The sequence below is a fragment of the Phalacrocorax aristotelis genome, chromosome 2 (genome assembly GCF_949628215.1).
Source record: "Phalacrocorax aristotelis chromosome 2, bGulAri2.1, whole genome shotgun sequence".
Lineage (NCBI taxonomy): Eukaryota > Metazoa > Chordata > Aves > Suliformes > Phalacrocoracidae > Phalacrocorax > Phalacrocorax aristotelis.
In genome coordinates, this window is record NC_134277.1 from 143,393,988 (window position 1) to 143,415,448 (window position 21,461).

Consider the following 21,461-nt stretch of genomic DNA (forward strand, 5'->3'; position numbering starts at 1 on the left):
TCATCTTTTCTGCAGTTAAGCACAGTAACTTCAGTCACAGCTTTTTGTTAACAGTAAACATTACTTTAAAAATTATTACATTTTTGCATAGGGAATATATAGGCTAAGATGTATGCCATTGCTGTCAAAGAGGATGATGAAGACTAATTTAATGACTGTCCAGAGTTTTAACTTCATGTGTTAAATAATACGTGCTAATTTTCTTTCCTTTATTATTTGAGGGGGAAATGGTAGACTAATGTAATGACTATAATCAAGTCTGTCTGAAAAGAACAGTGGGAGGTCATGCTTAGTCATGCTTAGTGTTTGACTTCTAATTTCTGTTCTACTATGAAATTTAACTTCTGAAGGAAATGAGCTGTGAGGGATATGCATACATATAAATTGCAGAAATTTGGTCAAGGTAGAACTGATTTTAAAAATTCAGCCTGTTGCTGAACTGCTACAAAGTGTAAATGTGTTCATTTAATTAGATAATTTATGGCACGTGCAACCATGTTCTGAATCAGTTTTCAGAACGGCTACAGAGAACTGTAGCTCTTCAGAATGCTGGTAGCTTTCAGAAATTTACCTTTTGATAAGCAATTCCTGTGTTGAGTAGGACTGAGATGAAATGAAGATACTTGTGTTTTCTTTCCTTTCTCATTTCTATGGTAAATACAGAATTGCAGTAGATATTTTGAGTGCCAGTCCAGGATTCTGTCTGCTTTACTTCAGCATTTTTCAGTCAACAAATAGTTGCATTTCATTAATAATGTAATTTGAGCTTTGCTTCATCTGCTTTCTCCAGATTTTTTATTATTCACACTTCTTGTTTACACAGCCTAACGGACGGTCTTTCCTTGATGTATCTGAGGATGAAGTAATACAACCTGTCCGTAAAGAAAATATAAAGCAGCCTATGGACACAGAAAAGAAGAATGAAAAGGTCAGTTATGGATATGAAATGACAATGTCAAAGTTTAGTGCCATTATTTCAATGTCTAATAACTCTATTTGTGATTTGAAATCCTGTTACTTACTGATTGAAGAGGCATATTTCTTACTATGAAGAGTATTAAACTAATTTGGTGTGGGAAAGAGCTAAAGTCGTATTAACTTCTGAGGTCATGCCTTATCACAGAATGTTTGCATCAAGCAAATTCCCCTCTCCACTCTCTGCTAAACACCAATATCCCTATTCGCCCTGTGAAAACATTAAGCCTACAGAAATTAAGTTTGTGTTTCACCTTTGTTGGCTTCTTTGGAGATGCAACATGATAGTATTGTTAAGTGGCTTGAAAATGGTCTAAAAAATTGCTATCCAAAGGAAAACTGCTATCCAAAGGATTAAGACCATTTGCCTGCTTATTTCTTTCATCAGATGTATCCGTTGCTCATTAGAGTTCTTAATTTCTAATGACAAATATGGGCTTTGAAGTCTGGTGTGAGCTTTTTATTATGCAAATTTAACAGCTACAATAAAAACAGCTTTTTAAAACTTCCTCTGTAGTTTTATTTAAAAGGTAACTGTACTAATGGCAATGTTATTTTTTCATTGTGAGGACTAATATCTTCTAGCCTTGTCATATATGCTATCATTTACAGGCAACATGGGTATGATAGGCCATTTGTGATAATTTTTGGTTTGGTTCTTTTGCTAACATTGTGCATGAAATTTTCCTACTGTCATGGATTTCTGATTGATTTTCTTCAATAAAATACACTTGTTATAACTATACTGAGGAGTATTGGAAAAATAAACCAGTCGTTGATATTGTAATTTATTTAGCTCATTCAAGCTTTAATTAACTTACTTGTCTATTCTATAACAACTGCTTTTGCAGTTAGTACATTGGCTAAAAGACTGTATCCTGTTAGTTGGCTATAGGGCTCTAAATGTTTTTAGCATTGGCAAATACAGACTTGTGTGAAATGGCTTTGCCTTAAAATTTCATGCTGCACACTTATTTCTCTTCTCCATGCGTCACACATCAGATTTACTTTCGTGAGTTTTTTTCAAGAACAGAATAAAATTTGATCCTGAAGGAATAACTGTATTTTTCTTGTTAACTTTCGCTTTATCTCAAGCAGGTTTCCAAGTAGGTAAGGTGTTAAAATGCTAAACTTGAGCTTTACCTTAAAACTGCAATTCAGTGATGTGAAGTTTAAAATGTTAAGCTGAAGCTGCAGCTCCAGGAAATTGGTACCACTATGGATATGGATGCTTATTCAGCTGATTAGGTTTTTGTATCACTTTGGGGAACCCTGGGCAAAGTGTGGTTGCCTCAGGAGTTGATTGTTACCCTTCAATTAAATGCATATCCAAGAACTTTCTTTAAACTACAGGTAACTTTACAGGCATCTAATTATTTGGTTAAGCCTCTCAGGGCATATGCTGCATCTGTAACATTCTAAACCTGCTAAGAAGGTTGTAAGAAGTCCTGTGTATGTGTCTTTGTATAGCTTGGGATGGGTGGTCTAAGTCAATGCGTGGGATTTAAGTAGAATGTGCATGTGTGTAGATCTATGAATATATATATAATCTGTGACCTGAAGGGTATGATGTTTTTTCTGTGCTTGAGTATATGCTTTCGATGAAAATCATGTTCCTGTTGTGTTTCTGTATTGGCTGTTTCAGGGTTGTGAATTTCATGGATGTCTTTTCAGGATAGTCATTTAAGTTGTGTTCTCTTGTTCTGCCTTTGGGGGAGGGGAAGCTTTGGGTAATGTATGGATTGTGGCGGTTGGTGGCATTTATGATTCTCTTGACAGTTTGAATAGTTTCTTCCCTTTTTTCTATTTTAGTGACTTGCCCAGTACAGGACTTTTTTTTTTTTTTTTTTAGTTCTTAGTGTAAAGAACTGTATCAAAGAAGTGACTCTGTGGATGAGATTGCAGAATGTTAAAACTTCATTGCCTGTTGTGTTTGCAAGCATGCAACTGCCTTGTCTTTAATACTAGAAATAAACAGACCAGTAGGGATGAGGAAGAAAGGTTTACATTTCTATTGTTCTTGCATGGGAGACAGTGCATCTTAGAGACTTCAAAAATTTTGGCAGGCCTGCTGAGTTTCTCATGTGCTCTTTGGCTAGTGGTGGAGCCAATACTGTAAGCTTTCTGTGTTGCAGAAGGTGACACTTTGAATGAATAGGCTTCTGCAAAATGATCTGCTAGCTTGCTCAGTAACCTTTAACATCTCTTGCTGTTTTAGTCAGTTACAGAGATAGTGGCTGTTACACCACTAAGTTTGGCAGGTGGTGAGTAAATTGGATACCTAATCATGGTTCTGGTTTCTCAGATCAAGTTCTAGTAACTTAGGTTAGGAAACTAAATATATTTTCAGGATTTGAATTCTTGATCTTTTTAAAAACAGTTTGTTAGTAATGAACATATTTTTTAAACTGTTCAACTTTGATGTTTTAACAAGAAGTGTAAAATTTGATGTCAATAGCTCTGTAGGAGCTATTTATTTAGGAAACTGGAGTTATAACTTGGGTGAGCAGTCATCTTAAACTGCTGTCTGGGAGACATCTGAAGTCATTTCAGGTGTCCTCTTAGTGCGGGAGGACAGTTGGGTAGTTACAGCTTTGTGGGTGGGAGGTTCTAAGACCTCAACTTCTCATCTCAATGTAGCTGAAAATGGGAGACAGAGATACAAACTTACTAATCTTTCCTCTGCTTGAGCTCCAAGCAGCAATTTGTTACTGGTTTCATGCTGTTTTTCACTTTCCTTTCTAATTCTTTCCTTAGAAAGAATTACATTTAATTAATTAAATTAAATTCATTTGCACTGGCAAATAGTTTAGCTTGTTCATATTCTTAGAATGAATTCTTCTCAGGTTGCTTTTGAAATTGGCCCTTCTCTTTTGGAGACTATTCAGAAGTTGGATAGCTGCTGTGTTTAAAGGTAGTCTACTGAGCAAGTGAGAGATAATTCAGTTTGGGTGCATCTGTATTGTCGGTCCCCTAGTGCAGTAAACCATGAGTTAACTGTTCAGGTCAGTTCCTTAAGTGTTATAGGTGTGTTGGCACAGCATTGCGTATAAGCAATGAAATTTTTATTGTCTCTGGTGCTGCACTAACAAGCTATGCTGCTTTCCATACCTATACTGAAGCTACGTGATACTTTTCGGGCATGCTAACTCAAAGGCATGTGAACTGCATGCCATTGTGGGCCCATAGGATATCTGCTGCAGGTGTGGTGATAATTTAGCTGTTATCAATTCTAAATTTTAGAGAGATTGTTATACTCTTCTTAAACATCTAAGACTAGAAAAATCATATAGGTTGAACTGGGATTCAAATTGCTAATAAAGCTGGCAATTATTAGTCTTACTCTAGCAGAAGCATGTATTCCAACATTCTTAGAATATCCTTATTCAAGTATTCCAGAGACAGTGAATCAGTGAATAGTTCCCCTTATAACATTTGAGGGGATAACCATCTTTCTTTAAAAAGTCTGTTGGTTTTTTTTTTTTGTTCAGATTTATCTGGTAATTCTTACACCTTTCTTCACTAGACTGAAAAGCTTTTCAGTACTATATCTTCTTTTAAGAAGGTAGTCAAGTCAATTTGCCATCACTTTATCTTACCAAAATATTAAACTCCAAGGCTTTCTGCAGTATACTTTCTCCTCATATCTTGGATCATTTATCATCTCTTTTTCTTCAATATTATCTTTTTAACACTTTATATTGCTACCTGTTGCACCAAAACTGCTTGCAGAAGTAGTCACCTCTGTTCTTTTTCGTTTATCTCTGCTTGTATAGCCAAGAAGCCATAACTGGTGAAACCTTGGAAAAAGAACCTGTGTATCTATTTAATGGACTCTGACCACAGTCTCTGTTATAAATTCATTTTCCAAGCTGGAATTCTCTTACCCATTTCTTTTTAAAGGAGTCACTGGCATTATTTATTTCTCCATGTATAACTTCATACTTGCTTCTGCACAAAACAAATTTTGCCAGAGTGGGATCTGCCTGCCAACCAGTTCATTACTCCTCTGTGACTGTGATCAGCATAGCTTCTTCTACCAGGCTTTGTGATCTGTAGCATAAGTAATCGTTCCCCCCACCTGCCATTTATGTACTGCGCAAGTCTTTCATGTGACTTCAATAGCCTTCACTTATGTTTAGGAATAAGTATTGTTCCATACTCCTTTCAAGGGACTGTCCGTACAGAGGGCTGTTCAGGAAAATCTGTTTCAAATTTACTCCTGTATTTTGGGGGGGGAGGGAGGAGGGAGAATTCTAAACCACTGTGACAAGTGATCACTAAGTAATTATTAAGATAATGTTTTATTTTTATTCTAGGCAAAGAAAAAAAAGAAATCTAAGGGAGATGCTAAAACAGTTCAGGATATGTCACGTCTAGATGGGAAGGAAGTTGATGAAGGTACTGAACACAAACACACAAAAATGCAATTAGACGTATTCGGGCTTAAATGCTGTTCACGATTTACTTATTTGTGCTTCATAAAGAAACATAAGAAACTAATTTTGTAATAATTCCATAGTCGCATATTCTATCTGGAAATCTGATGTTTGAAACACCAGCATTTGATAACTTCAACTGATTTTTTTTTTTTTAAGTTAAACTTACAAAAACTGAAAAGTCATTAATAGTAGCACCCTCGTTGTCCTGTTTTGCTCTGTGAAGCAAAGTATTACCACATTGCATCCAGAAAAACTTACCTTTGGCCAGTTGTTCATGTTTTCAAACTAATGTTGAAGTTGACTGTCTTGAGTTTTGGTTTGTTGGTTTGTTGGGGTTTTTTTTTTTGTTTTTTGAAACTGAATCTGTACTTGACTTTGGCTTGAGATAAGCTAAAACCCTTCCTTTTTGCCCTCTGACTTATTTAGTGATGTTTTCATTTGGGGGATGTTTTAGGAACCTGGGAAACTAAAATGAGTAACAGAGAGAAGCGACAGCAGCGTAAGCGAGACAAGGTGCTGACTGATGGTGGCTCAGGAGAATCAAATCTCCAAGGGGTGGAAAATACAGTTACTGTATCCGTTGAACAGCTGATACCTACACCATCACTTCCGGTTGGTCTCAGAAAAAATAAAGGTATGATGGTTGATAGGTCTGTGAATGTGTTCTAGAAACATAACTTCACTTGAACACTTAAATAATGACTCTGTTTTGGATGTATGGCAGGTATATTTGGAGGTGTAACTCTTGAGGAAATTATTTCAAGCTGTGTAAAGGTACTTTTCATTGTGCAAAACTCCACCTTTTATGAGCCATGCTTTTGGGCAAGCTTAGGAGAGAAAGTTCTGGAGTAAGTGGCTGAGACACTGGCCTCCACACTGGTGCTCTGTCAGTAGCTACGCAGCTGCATAGGGATATCTCCCCACTCCTTCACTTGTGCTCTGCTGACGCTGCCCTTGATGTTTCTAGAAACTTCAAAGGCACAGTCAGCACTGCTGCAGGCAGCACCAACTCCTTAGCTTTTTGAACACTTTCTTGTGGGAAGGTTTTGCCCATGAGTTCTCTTTACAGATCATTCACTGCTTAATGTGTAGACATTTTTTCCAACAAAGATATAGTAGTACCTGTACTAAAGCTGTTCATATTGGTGGGGCACATCTGGCCGAGATTTAGTAATCAATTACTATAGATAAGGATTCAATAAGGAAATGTAGGCTTTTGCTTCTATGGCTGCTACTGTTTCAGGAAGAATAGTTGCATGGGCTGGTTTAAACCATGTGTAGGCACAGGAATTCATATTTGGCTGCAACTGAGAAATGGTCTAACAAGCCTAAAGGATCTGAAGACATACAGTTTAGCTTTCTAATGTACTTATAACCTCCTGATACATTTGGTGTCTGAATTAGATGAAACTTGGTGTTCTAGCAAATTAACAGAAATACTGAGCCTAGCAACAGTCTAGTACCTTGAAAAAATTTCTTGAAATTTGCATGCCTTACCTGGTGTTTTTATTGATAGTTGCTTGCATCTTGACGGAGGGTATGGATCTTGTCATTGAGGACTAGATCAATTGTTTCCTGTTTCCTGTTTTTATTGTCCATTTACACACAAACAGCTTCAAGAAATGGTAATTCCAATTGTCTACATATTCTGTGGCTAGCCAGGAGTACTTTATGCATCGTATGTTCTTATGTATCACCTTGTATCAGACTAATCTGAAAAGAATTCAGATGTATCTAGTATTTTCATTGTAAGGTAAAAGTTACAAATAGCTATATATTTCTGAACTACTTAGAACTGCCCTTTGCTTGAAAATTACAGCCTCTGTTTTAGATATCTTCTTGCCATTCTTGGGGAAACTAGCTAGAATTCTTTGAAATGTGCTGTTACTTGTTTTATAGGCCCTAAATCAGTTTTGAGTTCAATCTATCTGCAAAATAAATAATTTTTAAAAGATAATTTTAATTTCATTCTTAAGTTTTCTGGAAAAGTCCTAATTTAGTTCGAAGTATTGTTATTTTTTTTCTCAAAATATCAGTGATGGATATGCTTTCTGAAGACCTTTGCAGGTATTGCTATTTTGAAAAAAACTTACTCTAGTTCTGTTTCCTCTTCTTGATCAGGTGATGTGCCTCTGAATGCACAAGTTAACAGCTCTAAACCTGCAAAGGGGGAGTCATCAATTCCACAAGGTAAAAGGCTTTCATTATTAGGCATCCTAACTAACTGGAAGTGTTTTACAGAAGTGAAAACACAAATTATCAGTGCAGGATTTTGTGTGGTTGCTGGTAGGGAAGTGTATTATGCAGCTGGTTTTTTTTGTCTATGCAAATATTATGCTTCTAAGTTGCAGTTACTTCTCAACAGGTTGAAAACAGTCTCTGTTACATGTAGAATAAGGATTCAATATCTAGAATTTTCAGCCAGATTACCTATTACACAAATTGTTGCTTAGAGAACAGTAAATTTTATTTTCAAGCTCCACTTCAGAATTATTTATGCTAGCTTTTCAAACTTACTCACTTTTTTGTGTTAATGAATTGATTATTTGCTCAATGAAAAACTTAATACAGATAAAGGCAAAGAGCTCAAAGGTACCAGCCCTGATTATTGTAAAGTTTGCACTTGTTTCAGATTGTATACACAAGAAATAATCAATTCTTTACATACTCCTTTGAGAGGCATACTTCAAATATATTCATTTTGAAGGTACATAAATATAAACATACATTTATAAATATAAAATATACATGACATGTCATACATGCAGTTGTTCAAATATTTGGCTATCTTTAGACTGTGACTGACTAGTGAATCTTAGCAGTTTGCTAATTAAAAGATGCTGCTATAGTAATACTTAAAGTGAATTAATTTGGCATAATGAAATCGAGATGGTTGTTTCTTACTCATAATAAACATTAGCAGTGTTGCTTTAATGAAAGTAGTCAGTGCAGTTAAGCAAGTCAGCAAATTAGTTTTTAAAAGCACGCAGGTCCAGAAAGTGAATCACTTCCTGCTAGTTCTTGAGAGCTTTACTTCACACGCAAACTTCCTGGACCATAGCACAGGAGGAAGGAGCGTGTATCCTTCGGAGATGCATAATGGGAAGACAGGAGGCAATAATCAAGTTCCAGTAAGGGAAATTCTCACTGGCCATGAGGAAAAAAGCTCTTCATAAAATTGCCCAGAGATGCTTTGAACTATCAGCCTTTATAGAACTTGGTGACTTCCAGAGATCACTTCCAATCTTGTTTTCTGTGATTCATGAAAACTTGCTGATCATATAGAAGGCAAATGTTTGTGACAGGAGAGTAGTATGATAAACACAGAATAACTAAGCTCCTGCTTCAGGACTTCAGCTGTCTTTTTGCAAGGTTGCAAAAGAGTTTTTTCATCAGCTACAGTTTGGTTTCTGTCTCTTTGCTATTTTTGTGGTTGCCTTCCCCTAAGATGTCCTCTTACCCTTAGAGGACGTTGACTGACTTGAACAATGTTAGTGCTGTGGAGTTGTATAGACAAAGGGCAGTGTTTTTAGGTACAATAATGGTGACCTTACAGATGTCTGTGTTTGGAAATGACTTGCCTAAGAAAATCTAGACATATATCACCTAATCAATTTCTTGCTGATGATGCCACCTTGAATGTGGTATGTTTGTGCTGCCTGAGCTATGAGCTCATTTGAGGAATGAAATATTTGGTCTATAGTTTTTGTTGGCATATGATATTGACTTACTCGTGCATCAGGTTTTGGCCGACTGTTTAAGTGTTATGCTTGTAGTATGCAGGTATTTATTAATCATTTGTAAATGAGAAGTTTTTGTTATTTACATTCCATATATAAAGAGAGAGGATTTAATATACAGAGCCCTTTGAGAAAAAACTGTGATACACAGTAGGTCAGGCTGGGTGTGCCAGGTGACCATTAGACTTTGTTTTATAGGGGCATAAATTAAAAATTATTTTTACAAAAGTTTTATAATGATCTTTGTCTCAATGTAATACTGTGAGAGGAGCCAGTAGACATAAACTTGCTATGACTGGTAGTTCCTCAGCAGGGTAGACTGTTACAGATAGACTTATGGTCTTTTACCGTAATGTAATGTAGAATATATTGCTTACACATTATTTTGAGTGTTACCATGATTTTTTTTTTCCTCCAACTTTGATGGACTCTATAGTCAAAATGGTAGCTGTGCTCTTTGCAAATTCTGTGTAGTGTCTGGGAAGCACTTTCTAATCCTTGGTCATGTCTTCAATAATTTCCTGACTAGAGAACTGCTGATGCAGTTATGAAACAGAAGTATTTCTCCATTTAGTGCATTGGGCTTTCTGCAATTCATCACTGTACTCTGTAAGAGAGGCAATGCTGGAAGTGCCCCCACCCTTTCTTTTTTTTTTTGTCTAGAGGCACTGGTTCACCAAGATATCAGCACTATAAAGAAAGGGACACAGGAAGGAGAGTGCAATTTGGTGCTGTTTTTTCCTCACTCTTCAAGATAGTAGACAGATGGTGCATATTATCTGAACTGGAAAATCATCTGAGACAGAGCAGCAGTTCTTCTATATCACATTGGTGTAGCAAAGTTGCTGAACATTTGTGCTCTTCTTTTCTATTGTTAAGTGCACATAAGTAATATTTTAATTCTTCCTCTAGCTCTTACTTTATATAATGCTTTCATTATGCTTGTATTTTAGTTTCTCCAGGATTGAGTGAAAGCCATACTGTAAATGGAGGAAGCTGGAATGAGAAGTCTGTAAAAATCTCCTCACAGATTGGTGTGGGGGAGGAAAAATGGACGTCTGTTCCCTCAGCTGCAGCTGGAAAGAGGAAGGCTGAGACATCAGCTTGGGGCCAGGACACTGGAGATGCTAATGGAAATGGAAAGGACTGGGGTGTAACCCTGGTGGGCAGGCCCTGGAAAGAGCGTTCTTTGTTCACTCCTATTGGTAAGCTATTATGAAGAAAGCTTGCTTCACTTATGCATTTTTACATAAGTATATTTTTTTAGTAGTGAATATCTTAAATAGCTTTATATATTAAAAAAATCTTGGAGTGGTCTAGTGAAATGGGAACTAAGCAGTTTCTGTTTACTCCAGGTTCTGATGGCTTAACATCTATGCCTCTGTTTACAGTTTAACTGGGTTTTTGGAGTGTATCTGAGAAGAAATTATTTCTGTGAAGGAATCATATTTTTATATCACTTCCCTAAAATTCTGAAAGTGATTGCTAAGCCATTTTTAAGTGTAACTTCTTTAATGAATGTCTTAAAAAACAGTCTACTCTGTTGATTCAACATGATCAAGTCAGCTGTGTTTGGTTTTGGCAGATGTTTGTTTAGGCTCCGGGCATGAAGATTGTTCAGCTCTCCTGACATTTAGTGTTACAGTGTTTTTCTCATTAGAAATTGGTTTTAATCTTTACAGGTATAGTTTTTTGCCTTTATCACTTGTACTGTCCATAATAATAATGAAGAGAATTCTTAATTTCTCTCTAGGCAACAATCTTCAGCTTAGTAGATGCTGTAATATGGTCCTTCCCACTGTTCAGTCTAACTGATCCTGGTTTCTTCTGGAAAGCAGTGTTCCTTTGTAGCCAGCAACGCTGCTTTGGTCTACACCTCTTTTATTTGTCTCTCTTATCGTGAAGTGTGGTGCCTGTGGCTGGGCCTGCCATACCATTGGAAGCTTTACTATTGCCAAGTGGAGGCAAAGGGCTTTTTTTCATACTCCAGTCATCTGTATTCTGCTATATATTCTAATAAGGTAGTTCTTAGTGACTGTGACCAGCTTGTTCTTGTTTTTGTTACCGAGAATACATCATGTCTAACATGATGATAACATAGTAAACAGGCTGTTTTGCTTATGGTAAAATGACTAGTTTTGTGGGTGAGGGGAGAGCATTGAACATCTTTTATGATGACTTTAGTAATGCTTTCAGCATTGTCTCTCACAGTATTATTGTATCCAAGTTAAGATGGTTGAAAAACTGGTCAGGCTCAAAGGTAGTGGTTAGTGAGTCATACTCTACCTGGAGGCTTGTAACAAGGGAGGTGTCACAGGACTCTGTACTTAAAGATGCTAAACAGGACAGCTCTATAAATAACCTGGAGGAGGCTACAGAATGTCGCTCATATCAGATTCCCAGATGACACCAAACTTGAATGGGGAGGGGAGAACCAGTTGATATAGTCCAGATCAGGGGTGCCGTCCAGAGGGACATAATCCAGCTGGAGAAATGGGCCAACAGGATCCTGAGGATGTTCAACAAGGAAAAATGTGAAGTGCTGCACCTGGGTAGGAAGCACCTGATTGTCTAGAGAGCAACTCTGTGGCTATGGGGTCCTACCAAGCTGGACATTAGCCAGCCATAGGCCCCAGCAGAAAAGGATGCCAACAGTATTCTGGGCTGTGTTAACTGGAATCAGTAGATTGGAGATAGTGATTATGTACTACTTGGACCACATCTGGAATACTCTGTCCAGTTTTGAGTACCTGCACCCCAGCTAAATGAATATAATTCTAACCAGATGTTTCTTTTGACACATTAATGCCACTGATTATTTCTGCTTATTTTCCACCTTATACTTAACGGAGTCAAGAATATCTCAATTTTTAAGTGGTATCTCCTATTTGTCAAAAATTGTTCTGAACTCAGTCCTGTTCTTTAACATATATGTAATTTGCTCCAAGCTAGGTTTTATCTGTGGAGTTAATAAATATGCTTTTCAATAACTTAGATGATTGCAGTAGTGGGAAAAATAATATTATGGGGCTCAAAACACAATTTACTATGAGAAGTTTATGTATAGAAAAGGCTATAGAGGGAAGAAGATCTTAGAAAGCTTGAGAATTGTTTTAAACTGAGTATTCATACAGTCACATCTGTACCAGCACTGATTGCCTGACATAATAAGCAAAATAATGCCCTCAGTTTTGTGAAATATTCACATGGCTGGAACGTCCACTGTTTTTCTGACCCTGTTCATAATTAAATAGCTAACTTTTGCAACATTGCCAGCAGTGTGAAATTCTATTTTCCCTTTTTTCCCCCTTTCTGCACAGCTGCTTGGAATGTGGATGCAAGGATTAATACCTCTGAACAGAATTCTACTTCTTTCTCTTCGTTTGGATTAACTCCTGGAGTTTCTGGTATGTATGCCCTTCCAAAGATTTTTGCACTCTCTTCTACCCCACCAAGTGGAAATAGAATTTTCCAGGTGTTATTAATATGCAGGTTTCTCATTGTGCTTTTGAAAATAGTACTGGTAACTGTAAACAAGCAGAAGACACATTTTATGAAAGCCTAGAAAGCTTTTTTGTTATGCTCAAATTATGCAATAATGTAACTGTTTTAAATTGATAATCAAAAGCTTCGTCAATAACAAGGCGATATTTCTTATTTAGCCCTCATGTTTGTGTGTTGGGTTTAAATAGTGGGCATAAGAGATTGCTCAGTATTGCCATGTCTCAAGTTGGCGATCTGACCATTTCTAGGAAAGTCTGTTTACCCTGATCTGCTGGGAGGTCTGTTATTTGATGGTTGGGGTTTTTCCCTTCAAGGAGCTGAAGTACTATTTTCAAAATAACTTCCATAAGCAGGATTTGAAGTCCTGAGTCTTGTCTTTTTATGATGGGTGGGAAAGCTGAGCTCTGGGGTTTTCTTGTTTTGAAGGGTGAAATCACTATAGAGTGCAAACGTAGCTTTGCAACAAATCTTGTGTGTTAAACTACTGACATAAGTGCTACAGTGATTTATTTTACAATAAAGGGATCATATGTCATGTTTTCTGCTCTTGCTTACTCCCATTATCTAATGAGCTTGGCATGGCTATTTTCTTTCAGGAAGTAGCTGGCCAAGTGCTTATACATTGGGGCTATGTTTACTTGCATTGCAGCCTACAGTCTTTCAGCTGTGGAACTTGAGCTCAGTGTCCTACAGCTCACATGAGTGCTTCATTCTCTGTGCACATCTGAGCCAGCCATAACAAATTATATATAACAGTATATATACACACATCTAATGTAATAATATATATACACACTCATATATACACAAATACATATAATGAAAAAAGTTATGCCAAGGTCTTAATATATCAGACTTTCCAAAGAACAGTTCACTTAATGAAAATTTACAGAAACCTTATCTTAAAAAGAAGAAATGAAGTCTTAATTGTGCAGAGAGTTTTAATAAAATTTTTCCCAGGGGAGCCATTTGAATTCAAGTTCAGTCTCTAGGCTAAACCTTAAGGAAGTTTAATGAAGTGGGATGACAGACTAACCTGAGATTCATCTGCAATACCACCATTCCAACGGTAGTTGAAAGAGAAGTGTGAAGACTGTGAAGTATATTTGTCCTCTTTGCACATTAGCCAACAACATTTTAATGCAAAGGGACCACACTAAATAGTTACTTCTGACTTGTGACTGGCTAGCAAAATGTGAGAACACGTCAAGGTTCCTGTCATCTGAGGTGTCTTTTCCAGTGGTGTTTATAAAATAGACACCCAGGTAGCTATGATCCTATTTAAACTTCACTTCAAAAGTAAGTCTTATCATAAAGTATTATTCAGTCTCACAATTTAGGTTTTTTTGTTTTTCTATACTAGTTTGTTCACTGATGCCTTATTTTTCTTAAAATAATGATGTTAGATGTTTAAGCTTTCTTTCATCGTGACTGGTTTTGGCCTTACTGTTGTTTTTCGTGCTGCTTCTTTGTTCCTGAAACCTTTCACTTGAAATGAAAATTGTTTTAATGAATAATTTAATTGCTATATCTGCAATGTAATTGATCGGGTTTCTTTCTACTACTCTTTTCTTTTAAGCTTCTCCCTGTAAGAGTTCTTACTGATACAGGGTAATAATTTTACTACCCATAAAATTTCATTGTATTTCTCAACTTGAGGAGAAGACTTCTAGGCTTATTAAGGCTGTAAGCCTTATAGACTGCTGTCATTCACTCTTCTAATGTCTTTTTTTAATGTATTCTTCTCCTGACTTAATTTTGTCGTCTTTCTTCAGTTCCCTTGTTAATGAATATATCTCATTTTCAAGAGCCTTGTAGTTTTCCTTTCCTGCGCAGTCCTTAGAATGAGATTTTTTTTTTTCCTTTGAGCCTTCTGTCTTCCTTTCCTATTTTGATTGGAATTCCTTTACCCAAGAAAACTCAGGAAGCTTGTTAACTTACAAGTACAATTTTATTTATTCCCTTTCAGGATCGAACAGTGAGTCGGTTTCTCAGGCTGGTAATTCTGATTTTCAGTGGGATTTAAGTCATGCTCAACCCCCTGTTGATGACGAATGGTCTGGGTTAAGTATGTTCATCTAAAATGTTCATTAACAAACTTCTGTTAATTATTGTTACTTTAAAGAGTAGTTACTTATACTAGCTACTTGTATTAGCCAGTTGTGAGCATCTGAAGGAAAACCTGGAATGTTCCACTTCTATAAAGCTAACTTACAGTTTGAAGAAAGCAGGAAGAAGTTTTCTGATGAATGATAATAGAAAATGGTTCATTTTTAGGAAAGATACTTGGATATTGAAACACAGAAGTGAAAGAGCTCATGCATATTAAGGTGGTTCTGGCTTTTGCCAGAAAATCTTGGTAATCAATTAAAGCAGTCTTACTGTGAACAGTGAGAAAAATCCTGCAAGTCTGCAAAAGACCAGGTATTTAGCAGATTGTATTTGGGTCACTGAGTTTGCTTTTACATGTTTGCACCTTACTGAAAACTTAATGTGACATAAAACTCTTGTATGTAGTCTAACTTGCTTTCTCATTTAGCAAACATTAGGAAGTTTTTATGTGTGTAGAAAGCATATGCAGGATAGAAATCGCTGCATTATTTGGGAATTGTAAAATTGGTGTCTACTCTCCCTTCCCCCGCCAATTTTAAAATACTCTTTTAATTCTTACCACAGTCTCTCCCTAAGCAGCTCTGTAGTATAATAAAGTTACAGCCATTCCTAAATATTTACTATGAAACTGTACCTGTGAAGAAAGCTTTCAGTCCTAAATTCACTTTTTGAACTGCCTTGTAACCGATACGCTTATTCAGTCAGATCTAAGAATGTTTAAGAACAACACCTTAGTGCCTGTCATTAGGTCATTGACCTGAAAAATCAGTCAAGGAGTGGACCAGAAAAGCTGCCTTGCATGTTACCTTCTCTCTAAGAACAGCTTCTTGTTTAATGACTGCAAAAGTGGAATGGATTGATTGCAGTCCTTGATTCCACCAGTTTTGGCATGACTGCTCTGATACTGGATTGTTTTGAAAATTACCTTTTGTGTTTTATCTGGTTTAAGGATAAGGGAAGCACATACTGGTTAATCATTAGAAAGTATAGAAAGTAATCAGTTTTACATATTATCAAAAGCATAATTTGCATTTCTGAGCATGCAATGTTTATGGCTATAGCTTCTGGTAATAGAATAGTTTAGTCACAAATGTCAACTAATTGAAGTGTACGCTAATAGAAGTGCGGAAATAATGGAAGTTCAGGCCAATGTGATACACAGACAAACCTTACTGCTCTATCATGTTCAGGACAAGGAAGTTAACTCTATGTACAAATACTACTAATTTTTATTAATAATAAAAAAGGATGGATATTTCTTTAAGCAACTAGCGGGAGGGTGGTAGAGGAAACATGAAGTGGTATGTGGGGCAATAATTGTTTTTTCTGATCAGTAAATTCTTATGTCCAAAGTGTCATTGAGGTAATATTTTTACATGAAAGCAAGAGGTGGAAGAGTATTATAAGTAATCCTGTGATATCTTAGCAAATTTTTTGTTTCATAATGTTTGCTAGTAGACTTAATTGGGTTTATTACTACTTTTCATTTTCACTTAATTTTCATATGTTTAAACTGAATGGCACTGTAGTTGACAGACCAAGTTTGCCTCTTCCCTTTAATTTGGCATAGACTAAGGGTGAGAAATATTAGTGGTGTTAATATAAATGTGAAATGAAAGATGATGTTTTGCAAGGTGTTTTGTTTTTAAAAATCAGCTTGCTGTAACTTTCTACTAAACACGGCTTAGTTCTTACTTTCAGATAGCTTTGATTTTTATATAGCTGACCCTTTAAATCTGCATTCCTGTGTGACAACATAAATATGTGCCATCCTAAATGAACAATAGCAAAATGGAGTAGGGACTTAGAGTATCTCAAAGCATCTAGCTAGCTGATGCTGTAACTTGTTTGTAATCCAATTGCTCTGTAAAATAACCAAATTCTACTCATTACTTACAAAAATCTTCTACCTATCATGAAAATATTTACAATTGTTCAGAAATACACAAAATTAATACTTATATCTTGATACCAAGAAGTGGTTTTATGCATAGGTGTTTTTTTTAATTTTTAAAATGTCAAAGAGCACCTGTAAAGTAAGGAGACATTCCTGAAAATCTTTTTAATCTCTGTAGATGGACTTTCTTCATCTGATCCCAGCTCTGATTGGAATGCACCAGCAGAAGAGTGGGGAAACTGGGTAGATGAAGAAAAAGTTGCTTCTGTTCCTCAACCTGAAGAGATACCTGATGTTCAGAAGGTAAAAGGTGATATTTTCTTAGTTTCAAGACTTTGCTTTTACCACTGCCATTTTAAAGTAACTTAAGTGGGGTGATAAAGGTAATATCTCATCTCTTTTGCAGCAATAAGAGTAGCGCAATTGTGTATAATATGTACACAGAGATGGAAAATGCTGAATGTTACTGAGAAAATAGAAGCCACTTAACCCATGTTAAATCTTACTGTCTCACCATAATATAAGGATTACCTTATCATTGTAGGCTAAGAGGGGATTTAGATCTGTTTTCATAAATACTTCTTGACAATATTTAATTCTCCATGAAAAACAGCATTTCCATGCCACCAGTACATGGTGCTCTGTTGCCTTTTTCATTCCTAACTCCTGTACCTGTGTTACCAGATAGCATGTAAAGAATGTGGTTTTCCTAAAATGAACTGAACAGATAAGATAGTGTTCACTTATACTTTTATGTGCAATTAAATTCCTTACAGCTATTATTTTGTGCTTAGTCTATAGAAGGCATGTTTTATTGTCATTTTAAATGCTAAGTACTTTTTATTCCCCTATAAAGGCTTCAGATAACGAAAGGGAAAAAGCAGAGCCAATTCTTCAGAGTTCTACAAGCGGCAAATCCAAGAAAAAGAAGAAGAAAAAGAAGAAGCAGGGTGAAGAAGCTAATTCTCCTGCGCAGGTAAATGGAACAAAATCTAGATAGTCTGAAAGGCATTTGTGAGGAATTCACAAAATCATCTTATTTGTATATGTTAGTGTCTTAAGCAAAACTTATTTTGGAGAAATTAATTTCCTTATGGCATTGAAGTGTCTGCTGTTATTTCTTGACAGTTAAAGTAATCCTTCTCTTATTAGTATTTCCTTTAATTTGAATTATTCGATGTTTGACTTGTGAATTCAACATAGTTTTACTGGATTTCTGGAAAGCATTAAATATTTGGAAAATATTTATCCTGAATTACTCATTTTCTATCAAATCAGGGTCCTGTACTGTAGGGGTGCTTCCAGGAGGAACTTCCCTCTGCATGGGAAGCCTTCTCCTCCTGTCTTTTAAATAACCGTTGCTTTGGTGGACATAGCTAGCTAGGAGAATGAGAGAAATTGAAGTTTTCTCTTAGACTGTCTTAAAGTACAATTCTATGAGAATACAGTGTTTTTTCTGAAGTACTGTCATAGCTTGCTTTATGTAAAATGGTAAGTATCAACGCCTCAAACACAGTAGGTGGAGCTGCTCTGGGAGTCAGATTTGAATGAGATAGATAGTATTTGCAAACTGAGGGTGGTTGGAGTCTGTGTTACTTAAATAGCTTTTGAAGAATTACATTGAAACAGATTTGTTGCAAAAATAGCGAAAGCAGATTGCACTTCACTCGGGTGTTGAATCATGTTTGAATAGATGAAAACTAGTACTTTCCTAATAGGAAAAAGCTCTTAATAGCTCATGCTCAGAATACATCCTGCTTCTGCTTGTAGTGACAGCCATTCATAATTTACATTCTTTACAAAATATTAAATGCTCAGCTGAATATGACTAGGTGAACTGGAGAGAAGGGGAAAACATTACTTCAGTCATTCTTGCTTTGGATTTGCTTTTTATTATCACGTTTTCAATCTGATATTTTATTAAAAGAATTTAAAGACTAAATTTTATTACATAAGTCTTTTGAAGTTGTGGAGGTGGATGCTTGTGTCAATTTGCAGTGGGTTTTTTGAGGCAAATTCAAACTGATGGTACTAGGACTGCAGCTTTTTTTGTAATTGAAATCTGTCATGTTCTGGTGTCTGCAATGACTTAAGTGTAAGTCAAGATTAATAGGTTATGGTTAACAGGTGTTTGTGGATGTCTTGTGTGGATCTTGAGGTCGGTGAGTGCATTCTGAATTTTTTTTTCCTGTTGTCTGTGGGCTGCCTTTTCCTTACGTATGTCAAATAGAATCCTACTGTCCTCATTAACGTAATCAATTTAGTCTACTCACTGGTCTCCAACCATTCTGGTTTTGTTACTTTCTCTTTCAGTCCATCAGTCTGTGAAATAATCAGTTTAAAGATGAGAATTTCTCTGAATTAAATTTTTATGGAAAATCGGGGGATGTTGCTTGATAGGAGCAGGCTAATACATCACAGATGAGTTATTCTTGTTAGAGCAGTTTAGTAACTTAACTTGCCAGTCCTACTTCAAACTCACTTAAAACTTGTATATTCTCTGAGGATTTAATGTGTTCATTTAAACAGCATCAACTTTCTCATTGATTATACATCAGTGTTTGTACTCATATTTGTTGACTTCAGTGTTTGTCAAGGCAGTGGAAGCTACCTTCAGAGCTAGATATAAGGCAATATATAGTCATTCCTGACAAAAATCAACAGATTTAGGCTGTGGCTGTGTTTTTCACAAGGTTCCAGGGGAAATAAGTGAAGGAACATGTTTCAAGAGGTACTTCCAGCTTAAAACTGATGACCTGTGTTCTGTTGATTCTTCTGGTGCTACAAACAAATGTAACTACTTTCATTCCTCATGTAAAATGGAAACTTTCCACCATTAGTGTTTCAGGAGTAACAGTTGAGACTCTTGGATACTTTTAATATATTTTCAGTTTCTGTACCAAAAGGTTTGTTTTACAGGCCTCGTGGCAAACTAAATTAGGTTGCAAAAATATTATTAAAGCTTAATATATGATAGAAAATGGTACAGGTTAATATGCAGAACTTGCATTTAAAAGCACTTGTAACAAAACATAGAATTGAGAGCAGTCAAGTCTCATTGCAATACCTTTGCAAAGTTTTGAAAGTAACTTGAGTTTAATTTTACACCATTATAATTTCACAGGAGTATGAAGTGCAGTTCATTCAGAGATAGGGATTTTTGTTAGTAAACTGCATGAAGAATACTGCTTTCCAGGCTCTATTGGGTTCTATGGGTAGCTTTGTGTTATGTTGTTCTATAAATTTTGAGTGTTTGCATAGGCTAATATTAGCCCACTACTTCAACTTTTTTTTTAGATAGATTTTCTTACAAAAGTTGATCTTGGCAACGAAACTGATGCGCTGGGAAGAAGAGTCATAACTTTACTACAAACACAGGCTCTTTTTTGTTCTTTTTTTTTTACCCTCCCACACCCCCCCCTCCTTTTGTAGGACACTGAAGAACTGGATAGAGAAGCTGGAGAGGAATTTCAGGAGGATACCTCAAAAGTTCAACCACAGCAGGAAATAGCTTTTTCTCTGAAGACCATAAGTACTAGTGAACCAGCTAAGGTAGGGGTGCAAAACTGGGTTTATGTTGCAATTTCTGATGTTCTGATTTGGAAGTGCTGTAATTCCATTGAAACATTAATTTGTGTAGGTAAGGTTACAGTAAGAGTGCTGCTTCAGGATATATGTTTATGAATATAAAGGTGACTCTGCTCAGTTGGGTATGGTTTTAAACACTAAACAACTCCCTAGTTGATATGATGGTGTCAGCTCTGATGTAGACCTACACTGGGCACTGGTGGGCTTGAGTGCTGCTGTTACCCTTGAGTCTTAAATTCATTCTGTTCATGTATGTGTCTATGTATAGCTGTGTTAGTAGACATTTTGTGGAATGACATAATACATACTAACTTGGTGTGGGGGCAGAGGGCAAACAAAATTATTAACAAAAACATTCTCTGGAAGTTAGTTGTACTTTAGAAGGTCTATCAGTCTTTATCAAAGCCTCCTTCCATCCGATTTGGCTTCATTTTAATTTCACACATGAAAGGTGCCTTCTGACGTTGTTTGACTTGGCTGTTACAAAAAGTTGTAGAAACAGTATGTGACTGATGTGGGAAATGGATGACTTAAGTTTCCAAGGTAGGTAATCTGGTCTTGAGCAAATACTCTAAAACATGAGAACTAAATATGAGGAAAAATAAACTGAGTACAAATAAGTTATTATCCAGAATATCCTTATAAAGACCAGAAACAGCTGAATGTTGAACACTTCCAGCTTTTATCTGATTATGATATTTTTCCCATATTATACAATGGCCTGCATGGAAATCTTTGGCATTTTATCAGCAGGCACAGGTTTTAAATTAAGAGATATCTCTGGAAACCGTTCATTTGTAACAGTTTCACAAGTCACTACTTTATTAATAAATTTTAGAATTATGCATATAACTATATTACCAAATAGAATCAAAGAATCATTAAGGTTGGAAAAGACCTCTGAGATCATCAAGTCCAACTGAGCCAATAGGCTTTATCCACTGTTTCAGGTTTCCTTTCTGAACTGATTTTTTTAACACAGAATATCCTAGCAAAGAGTAGTACCTAATTCTTAATGTTTGGTATCATTATCCACTTCCCCTCATCCAAAAATCAGGGTTGGACAAGATCTCCAGAGGTCCCTTCCAACCCCTACCATTCTGTGATCCATTCTCTGAAAATTCAGACAGAAGTATGGTATTTGGAAGAACATCCAGATAATGCTGTATGCAGCTGTATCGTTACATTTGCAGTAATACTACA

At 36.2% G+C, this 21,461-nt stretch overlaps 1 protein-coding gene across 1 annotated transcript in view; it reads left to right on the forward strand.

The window, feature by feature from the left end:
- The window catches only part of MTDH (metadherin), a 33,475-nt gene that overhangs the window by 6,038 nt on the left and 5,976 nt on the right, over positions 1-21,461 (forward strand). Inside the window, exons 2-11 of the mRNA XM_075085463.1 lie at positions 824-928; positions 5,295-5,376; positions 5,872-6,051; positions 7,539-7,607; positions 10,111-10,362; positions 12,478-12,564; positions 14,631-14,729; positions 16,849-16,973; positions 17,527-17,646; positions 20,103-20,222. Of these exons, the coding sequence (XP_074941564.1) occupies positions 824-928; positions 5,295-5,376; positions 5,872-6,051; positions 7,539-7,607; positions 10,111-10,362; positions 12,478-12,564; positions 14,631-14,729; positions 16,849-16,973; positions 17,527-17,646; positions 20,103-20,222 (1,239 nt within the window). The remainder of the gene's footprint in view (positions 1-823; positions 929-5,294; positions 5,377-5,871; positions 6,052-7,538; positions 7,608-10,110; positions 10,363-12,477; positions 12,565-14,630; positions 14,730-16,848; positions 16,974-17,526; positions 17,647-20,102; positions 20,223-21,461) is intronic.